The sequence below is a fragment of the Heterodontus francisci genome, chromosome 15 (assembly GCF_036365525.1).
Source record: "Heterodontus francisci isolate sHetFra1 chromosome 15, sHetFra1.hap1, whole genome shotgun sequence".
Taxonomy (NCBI): domain Eukaryota; kingdom Metazoa; phylum Chordata; class Chondrichthyes; order Heterodontiformes; family Heterodontidae; genus Heterodontus; species Heterodontus francisci.
In genome coordinates, this window is record NC_090385.1 from 61,897,036 (window position 1) to 61,907,073 (window position 10,038).

The 10,038-nt window shown below is 41.3% G+C and overlaps 1 protein-coding gene across 1 annotated transcript in view; it reads right to left on the minus strand.

Moving 5' to 3' along the window:
• rraga (Ras-related GTP binding A) overlaps window positions 1–9,645 on the minus strand; it is a 28,597-nt gene extending 18,952 nt beyond the window's left edge. Inside the window, exons 1-3 of the mRNA XM_068047629.1 lie at window positions 9,507–9,645; window positions 3,534–3,633; window positions 3,099–3,165 (exon numbers count right to left, since the gene is read on the minus strand). Coding sequence (XP_067903730.1) covers window positions 3,099–3,165; window positions 3,534–3,633; window positions 9,507–9,533 — 194 coding nt within the window. The 5' untranslated portion in view covers window positions 9,534–9,645. The remainder of the gene's footprint in view (window positions 1–3,098; window positions 3,166–3,533; window positions 3,634–9,506) is intronic.
• Between the last annotated feature and the right edge of the window lie 393 nt (window positions 9,646–10,038).

A 10,038-nucleotide genomic window follows, 5' to 3' on the forward strand; every position in this document is an offset into this window, starting at 1 on the left:
AGAGAAACGTGTAGCATGGGTAATACAGTAATCATGGGTGACTTCAATCTGCATATAGACTGGCTAAACCTAATGAGCACTAATGCTGTGGAGGACGAGTTTCTGGAGTGTTAGGGATGGTTTTCTAGAGCAGTATGTTGAGGAACCGACTAGAGAACAGGCTATTTTAGATCTAGTATTATATAATGAGAAAGGGTTAATCAATAACCTTGTTGTAAAAGAACCTTTAGGGATGAGTTACCATAATATGATTGAATTTTACATTATGTTTTAAAGTCAGGTCGTTCAATCTGAAGCCAGGGTGTTAAATTTGAACAAAGGAAATTATGAAGGCATGAGGGGCAAATTGGTTGAGGTGGATTGGGAAAATACATTAAAAGGTATGACAGTACATAGGCAATGGATAGTCTTTAAAGAAATATTACATAGTTTACAGCTACTATACATTCCTTCAAGGCACAAAAACCCAAAAAGAAAAGGCAGTCAACGTGGATCACAAAGGACATTCGTATAAGATTAAAAGCAAAGGCCTATAAGGTTGCCAGAAATAGTAAACCTGAGTATTGGGAGGATTTTAGAATACAGCAAAGGAGGACCAAGAAACTGACAAAGAAAGGGAGAATAGAATATGAATGTAAACTAGCAAAAAACAAAAATGGACTGTAAAAGCTTCTATAGGTACGTAAAAAGAAAACGTTTGGTTAAGACAAATGTGGACCCATTACAGGCAGAGTAAGGAGAATTTATAACGGGGAATAGAGAAATGGCAGAGAAGCTAAATGATTACTTTGTGTCTGTCTCCACTGTGGAAGATACAAGAAATCTCCCAGAATTAGACATCCAAGGGACCAGGGAGAATGCGGAATTGAAGGAAATCAGTATTAAGAAGGTTGTATTGGAGAAATATTAAATGGGGCTGACGGTTTAAAGTCCCCGGTACCTGATATTCTACATCCCAGAGTGTTAAAAGAGGTAGCTATGGAGTTAGTAGATGCATTGATCATCTTTCAAACTTCTAGATTCTGGAATGGTTCCTGCAGATTGGAAGGTAGCAAATGTCACCCCAGTATTTAAGAAGGGAGGGAGAGAAAACAGAGAACTACAGACCCATTAGCCTTACATCAGTAGCAAAGAAAATATTAAAATCTATTCTAAAGGATGTGATAAATGGACACTTGGAAAATAATGATCTGATTGGGCATAGTCAACATGGATTTATGAATGGGAAATCTTGTTTGACAAACCTGGTGGAGTTTTTTGAGGAATTGATAAAGAGGTGATCATAGTATACTTAGATTTTCAGAAGGCCTTAGATAAAGTCCCTCACAGGAGGTTGGTTAGCAAAATTAAATTACATGGGATAGGACGTAATATACTGGCATGGAATAAGGATTGGTTAACAGGCAGAAAACGAAGTATAGAAATAAACGGGTCATTCTCACATTGACAGGCTGTGATAAGTGGGGTACCGCAAGGATCAGGACTTGGGCCCCAGCTATTCACAATACATATATCAATGATTTGGATGTGGGGACCAAATGTAATATTACCAAGTTCGCAGATGACACAAAACTAGGTGGGAATGTGTATTGTGAGGAAGATGCAAAGTGGCTTCAAGTGAATTTGGACAGACTTAGTGAATGGGCAAGAACATGGCAGATGGAATATAATGTGGAAAAATGTGAGGTTATCCACTTTGGTAGGAGGAATAGATGTGCAGAGTATTTCTGAAATGGTAAGAGATTAGAAAGTGTGGATATACAAAAGGGACCTGGGTGTCCTCATCAATAAGTCACTGAAAGTTAACATGCAGGTGCAGCAAGCAATTAGGAAGGCTAATGGTATGTTAGCCTTTATTGCAAGAGGATTTGAGTACAGGAGTAGCGAAGTCTTGCTTCAGTGGTACAGAACCTTGTTTAGACTGTACCTGGAGTACTGTGTGCAGTTTTGGTTCCCTTACCTTAGGAAGGATATTATTGCCATAGAGGTGATCTCATTGAAACCTACAAAATACTTAAAGGGATAGACAGGGTAGATGCAGGCAAGATGTTCCCCCTAGTTGGGGAGTCTAGAACCAGGGGACACAATTTCAAAATAAGGGGGAAGCCACTTAGGACAGAGATGAAGAGAAATTTCTTTACTCAGAGGGTTGTGAATCAGAGGGTTGCGGCAACTCCATCATTGAGTATGTTTAAAGCAGACATTGACAAATTTTTAAATACCAATGACATAAAGCAATATGGGGATAGTGTGGAGAAAAAGGCATTGAAGTGGATGATTAGCCATGATCGTATTGAATGGCAGAGCAGGCTCAATGGGATGAATGGCCTACTCTTGCTCCTATGTTCCTATGTACACAAAGTATAAAATTCTATTATATCTGAACAGAAATAGGATAAACTGCAAGCTAGTAAAATAATTACAGGCATAAACTACCACTGCAGAACCAGAATGATTCATAAACTATAATCTTGTGGTCCTAATGTTTAATATTAATCCCATACTTAAAAAGCATATTGAAAGCTGATTGGATTATTAACTATGGGTGAGCACTTAACAAAATAAGAAATTTAATGCACTCCTTCAATGAGGACCTAATGACACACCAAAGGTAAAGCAAGTTCCAATGTCTATTACAAATGCCATAAAAAAGATGCTTTGGCAAAGCCAAAACAATGGCCTTCTCAGGCATCCAATTCCCCACAAATCAATTATCTTAATCCCTTTGATTAAACAACAGCCTCTAACTTACTTTCAGGTACCCATTACTTACAAACCACACTACTACACTCAATTTTTCAAGAATGTTGCAATGTATGCACAACCTATTTGTTTTTGCAGGGAGGAACTTACTTCATCTGCTGGTGATACATCATCAAATTGATTGTGCAGATGCTCAACACTCTCCAGTATATCTTTAATTCCTTTTATGTATCATACTCCCCTATTTTGTTTATTTTAATCTGAGTGTCCAAATAAGTTCTAGATCTTTCTGCATTTTTGACAGAAACGTATTTGGGTAAGGGGGAAAAAGAAAAGAGATGGAGCAGAAATGTTCCCTTAATTTCCTTTCATTGGTTGTTTAATAAAACACCTACCCACCACAGTCCCATAGATTCAGAACCAGGTTTCCCAGGAATCGGACATGTGAATGTTCCACATCAACTATAAAAAGAACAGAGATTATTTCAGATTCCACAACACGATAATCATGCTACATTATCTGAAGTACTCTTACCATGGAGCCCTTTATGGCTTAATGTTAGCTACTGGAAAAAGTCATTCTATACTGGCAAGTTCCAGATATGTCATTTGTGATGCTTTTAAATTAAAAATATTATAATAGATGTAGAATGCAGATCAAAGTGAATAGCAAACAGCAGTCTAAAAATAAATGTCTCCATAAAATTCAAATCGCTTTCTTTAACTGAATTACTTTTATAGCTATAGCGTGCTTAAAGACAGTACAAAAGAACAATGCAAGTCTTAAAGATTTCCTCTCACTCCAGCCTCTGATCTCATTCTGTACTTACTTGTAGCTGCAAGGCGCCGTGTGTCCCTGGCTATGTAGTTTGCAAAGATAATAGATCTCATGCTGGTCTTACCAGACCCACTCTTTCCCATCAACAGCACCTAGTGAGAGAACAGCAATATCATGGTAAAACTCAATAGGCATGTAACATGACACTAACAGCATGAGAATGTGGCTCACCGTCTTTCAATCTGGCAGGAAAGATCTGCTTTTTAATTCACATCATTGAAAGAACACGTAGATATACAGGCAAGGTTGTTTGTTTCAGGATGCAGCACAGTCCACATGCAAAGTCAACAGGAAATTTCCTATTTGAAGACAACATCCACCAACCACCAAGTGTGTATCCTCATCTACCGACTGGCCATTGGCAGCATCATCCACAGACATGGTATTGGCTTCCACCAGCTCTACTTCTCCACCACCCAAGATCGGAACGCTATCTCTGCTCACCGCAACCACTATCCCCCCACTACCATAAACTGCTGAAACAGCCAGCCATGCTTTTGCGACCAGCAGTCTTAACAATTTCAATGCTTTCCTGACCAGCTTTCCACACTTTAAACATCATCTCTTCCAAAACTATACAGCCCTTATGCTACCCCTCAACAACCTGTTACCCAACACCTTTGTCCTCACTGACCTATACTGGTTCCCAGTCACTCATATTTAAAACTGGTGTCCTTGTGTGTAAATCCCTTGATGACCTTGCTCCTCTGATTTTTTTTTTGAATCTCATTCAGCCCAATAATCTACATCCCTTTATCACAACATTGAGTTGAGGTGAGTGACTGAAGGCAGAGTCTGACATCAAGCAGCCCTAGTAAAATTGAAGTCAGTGGGAATCGGGGAGACTCTCCACTGGTTGGAGTCATACTTAGCACAAGAGAAGATGGTTGTGGTTGTTGGATGCCACTCACCTCAGCCCCAGGACATCACTGCAAGAGCTCCTCAGGATAGTATCCCAGGCCTAACCATCTAACCATCTGCAGATGCTTCAATGACTTTTCCTCCAGCATAAGGACAGGAGTGGGGATGTTCACTGATGACTGCAGTGTACTGTTCCAGTCACAACTCTTCAGTTAATGAAACAGTCCATGCCCACGTGCAGACCGCGACAACATCCAGGCTTGGGTTGATAAGTGGCAAGTAACATTTACATCACACAAGTGTCAGGCAATGACCATCTTCAACAAAGAATCTAACCACATCCCAATGACATTTAGCGACATTAACATTGCTGAATTCCCTATCAACATCCTGGGGTCACTACTGGCCAGAAACTTAACTGGACCAGCCATGTAAATACTGTGTCTACAAGAGCAGGTCAGAGGTTGGGAATTCTGTGGTGAGTAACACACCTCCTGACTCCCAAAGCCTGCCCACCATCTACAAGACAGAAGTCAGGAGCATGATGGAATACTCCCACTTGCCTGGATGACAGCAGCTTCATCACTCAAGAAGCTCGTCACCATCCAGGACACGGCAGCCTGCTTAATCAGCACCCTATCCACCATCTTCAACATTCACTCCTTTCACCATCAGTGCACAGTGGCAGCAGTGTGTATCATCTTCAAGATGCACTGCAGCAACTCACAAAAGCACCTTCCAAACCTGCAACCTCTACCACCTAGAAGAACAAAGGCATCAGGCACATGAGGACACCACCACCTGCAAGTCACCCTCCAAGTTACACACCATCCTGACTTGGAAATATATTGCCCCTCCTTCACAGTTACTGGATCTAAATCCTGGAACTCCCCCTCTCTCAGCAATGTGGGCGCACCTACACCACATGGACTGCAGCAGTTCAAGAAGGCAGCTCATCACCACCTGCTCAAGGGCAATTAGGAATGGTAAACAAACACTAGCCTTGCCAGACATACCCACAGTCCACAAACGAATAAGAACAATTGTGGAGGGTCAAAGAAGCCATGCAACTGCGACTGACCGAGTACAGTAATTAGGCAAGTCTCATTTTGCTTCTTAATGGAATTCCCCCTTTCGTGTTTCTGGGAGTTCTGAAAACTCAGTAAAGTTTCTACTGAGACTGTTAATTCAAAAATCTAAATAGACCTGCTGTTATACTCCTTGTTGAAAGATCTGAGAAGCCTACTGCAGCCGAAGTACCGTGAATGCCCATCCATTACAGACTGTTCAAACTCATCTGGAGACTTAGAGTGGCATCTGACTATTCAATTCTGGGAACGTAACCATCCAAGACTTACAACCCAGTTTTATTATTCTTAAGAAACAGCTCTAATTTTTAAAAACATAATGTTTGAACCAGTTAACTGTTGGTTTTTGAATGTATGTGTGTGTGCATGAGGGGGTAGGAGGAATAAGTTATAAAGTCTTTTTAGACATGGATTTATCTCAATATTGTTTAAGAATTAGTTTATTAATAGTTAATTTGTTGTTTAAAGATACCTGGTTTAGTGCGTTTTATTCTGGGGGTTAATAAAGCATTTAATGTGGCTAATTTCCAATAGGTGGAAACTTTAACAATATGCTGTGACTTGGGGAGTAATGGGACTGAATTGACAGTGCATTACTCCTGCCTCGGTCGCAACACTCAGTTCATCTGTTTTGTTTCGAATGCTACGTGCAGATACAGAGCCTTTAGTTTTGTCCTTTTATTATTTTTGTAACGTCTAGCCATATCTGATTTACTCAGATTTGTACTCACTGTCCTTCCTGCCAGTCTGTTTATCAATTCCCATCTTAAATCTCTCGCCTGTCTCTACTCTTTGAATTACATCATCTTCCCAAATTTGATCCCTTGCCCCCACTATTTAGTTTAAAACCCTCTCTACTTTCCTAGTTATGCAGCTCACTGGAATACCAGCCTCAGTATGGTTCAGGTGTAAACTGTCCCAATGGTACAGCCCCCACTTTCCCCTGTATTGGTGCGAGTGCCCCACGAACCGGAACCCACTTCTACCACACCAGTCTTTGAGCCACACATTCATTTCTCTAATCTTATTTGCCCAATGCCATCTTGCACATGCTCAGGTAATAATCCAGAGATTATTAACTTTGAGGTTCTGCTTCTTAATTTTGTGCCTAGTCCTTCATAGTGACTATGCAGAACCTCCTTCCTTGTCCTGCCTATGTCGTTGATACCTACATGGACCACGATGACTGGATCCTCCCCCTCCCATCATAAGTTCCTCTCCAGCCCTGAGCAGATGTCCTGAACCTTGGCAAGCAACACAGCCTTCTGGACTCTCGCTCTTTGCTGCAAAGAATAGTATCAATCCCCACTGTACTGTCCCCGACTACCACTTTATTACTTTTTGCTCCCTCCACTTGAATGGCTTCCTGTACCACAGTGCCGTGGTCAGTTAGCTCATCCACCCTGCAGCTCCCACTCAGCCAAACAAGTTGAAAGAACCTCAAACTGTTCGACAATCGCAAAGGCTGAGGCTCCTACACTCCTGCCCTCTGGGTCCCTTTACCTGCCTTAGCTGCAGCCACACTCTCCTGCCCCCGACCAAATCAGAAGATCCTATCCTACGGGGTGTGATTGCCTCCTGGTACAAAGTGTCCAGGTAACTTTCCCTCTCCTTGATGTGTTGCAGTGTCTGCAGCTCAGCCTCCAGCTCAATGATTCTCAGCCGAAGATCCTTGAGCTGCAAACATTTACTGCAGATATCTTTGCCCTGGATCACACTGGCATCCAGGAGCTCCCACATGCTGCAGCCGTGACACACCTGTCCTGCCATCGTTAAGGTGTTTTGATTAACTACTTATTTTATTCAATTACGTATTTTCCTTTGATATCTTTACCTTAAGTTCCTATACTATTTTAAAACTTAGGAATAGAATAGACCTTAACCACTTACCAGATACTCACCAAACAGCTAGCTTCTTCCCCTGTAGAGCAAGAATCAAATTCTACAGGGTGAAAAGTTAGAAAAAACAAAGCAACACCTCCTTCCCCTCCTCACACAACTGCCTCAACTCATCGAACTCCCAGCACTCAGTGAAACGTAATCTGTTTTATCAATTCTAATTAATAACTCTAGTCCTGCTCTGTATTATACTCTTATAACAAGACTTACAAGGCAAGGAGCTAAAAGGGAAATTCAACTTCTGTCCCCATTTGAGTCAATTGCTTTAAAAATTATTTGCAGAAAATGTTTCCTCCCACTGCTTTGCATGCATAAAATAACTGGTTTGCTTATTTTACACTCACACCTTGTTGTTTCCATAAAATTTGAAGCCCACAACCTACAAGCACCGTTTTTCTTTTTCTGCTGTTACATGCCAACAGTGCTTACAGGGCCAATACGATGGAGGACCACATCTTACACTGTTTCTGATGGAAGCTCTCAGAATTTATGAAGAGTCAAGTATTGGCCACTCTCAAATGTATGGTCTTCAGCTACAGTTTTCCCTCAATCTACATCCTTAAGGAGGAGTGTAATACCACTTTAGCCCTGGAATAGTTTTGACAGTCACAATCACATGATCAAGTATCACACTCCTGTAAAATCCACAACTTCAAACACTACAATTTAAGTAAATTAAAATATTCATGAAAATTCCCTCTAAAAAAATCTTTTCCATTTGAACTATTTCTATTTACCATATAAATTTACTAGTCTCTGTTTCTGGCAGCCATGGCTCATTGGGTAGCACACTCGCCTGACTCTCAAGGTTCCAGGCTCATGTCCCACTCCAGGACATGAGCACAAAATTCAAGGCTGACACTCCTGTGCATTACTGAAGGAGGTGGTGTCTTTTGGATGAGACATTAAAACGAGGCTCCATCTACCCTCTCAGGCAGACGTAAAAGATCCCACGGCACTATTTTAAAGACCAGTAGGGGAGCTATCCCAGCCTTCTGGCCAATATTTAGCCCTTAGTCAACATCACACAAACAAAGTATCTGGTCATTATCACATTGCTGTTTGTGGGAGCTTGTTGTGTACAAATTGTTGTAATCCAATGTGGCAGCCAGTGACTACATTTCAAAAGTACCTCAATGAGACATTCAGTGGTTCTGAATAGTGCTACATAAATGCAAGTTTTCCCCCCATCTTTTACTATTGTTGTTTCTGTATTTTTCCATCAGTTTTTTTGCTATTTCTTTCCATTCTTTCCCAGTGCCCTTTTTTTTTTTGCCAAAATCAAGGACCGAATCACAGTGCTGATACCTTCATCTTAATAACTGCAGATATTTTAACCTCCCATGTTCAATAGGAAATGGCTGATGTACACTGCTACTGCATACAGAAGGGCTTCCATTTAGATTTACCACTACCAACACATATTGTTAAAGGCATGCAGCAAAATCTTCTCTCAAGAGTTTAGTTATTTCCAACACTAACAGCACAGGAGGGGAAAAAACAGGGTGGGGAGTTCCAGAGGGCAAGGCAAGTGAAGAAGCAACCATACAACAAAGATACAGACCCGTCAGTGTTGGCAGGAACATAAAGATCCATGAGATTGGAACAGATCAATCAACGAGGGAGGGAAATATAAAACTATGGAAATAAGACCTTAATAGTCCATTCTTTGGAACACACAAAACCCGTGAAGCTTGGCGAGGATAGGGGTGATGAAGATGGAAACCTGAGCGTAGATGAGGCCATGTACAGTTTGCAGGTTCCGAACAGTAGCAGAAAAGGGAAAGGCATTGGAGAAGTGCAGCCACAACCTGATAAAAGTATATCTTACGGTCTTGGTGACAAGTTAGGTTGCAGCAGTGAAAGAAAGTGGCCTCGGTAAGAAATCAGACCTGGGAGGAGGAAGTTACTAGGATTACGCTGCTTGGGATGGAACTAGAGGGAATGTTGCCTTCCAGGTAACTGGTACAAGAGAAGGACTTTATTCCACGGTTACCCCTATGAGGGGTACTTGTTAACTTAATTCTGTTGTCCTAGTAACCCCGCTATGTAATTCTTCCTTAACCTCCCATTACCCCTCCCTCTAAATCCCAAACAGGGTACGGTGGCGTTTTTACCTTTTTCTTCATGACTGTACTCGGCATCCCCCGCCTGCAGAATGTCCTGATTTATCTCAGGTTTTCTCTGCACTGCCTCCGCCTCTCAATAGCAGCTGTCAGGCTTCTGGACCACAACAGGCCACAGTCACGCGCTTCACTTACGTCATTTACATAGCGACCATTTTACGGCGCATCGCCCACTGTTCTATATGGGACCGTTTGCGAAAATGTCGCAAAGCATTTTCTTGGAGACCTGCGTTGCAGCCTCGAATCTATAGCCAGTGTATCAACATCCACATTAAAAACCACCAACAAAAACTTATTTGAAGAATTAATTTAACTAGACTACTGTTCTAATCTAAGGGTGAACAATGTGAGCAACAAAGAACCAATGAGTTGGTGCTTAGAAGAATATGTTCCTTTTAAAATAATGCAGTAAATGGGTGTACAGTCACTTCCAATTATATATTGCTAGTTAGTTGCAATTGTTGTGAGTTATTGGCAATTTCTATTTCTTGAGTTTAACCTCGGGGGTCACAGAGGAATTGAT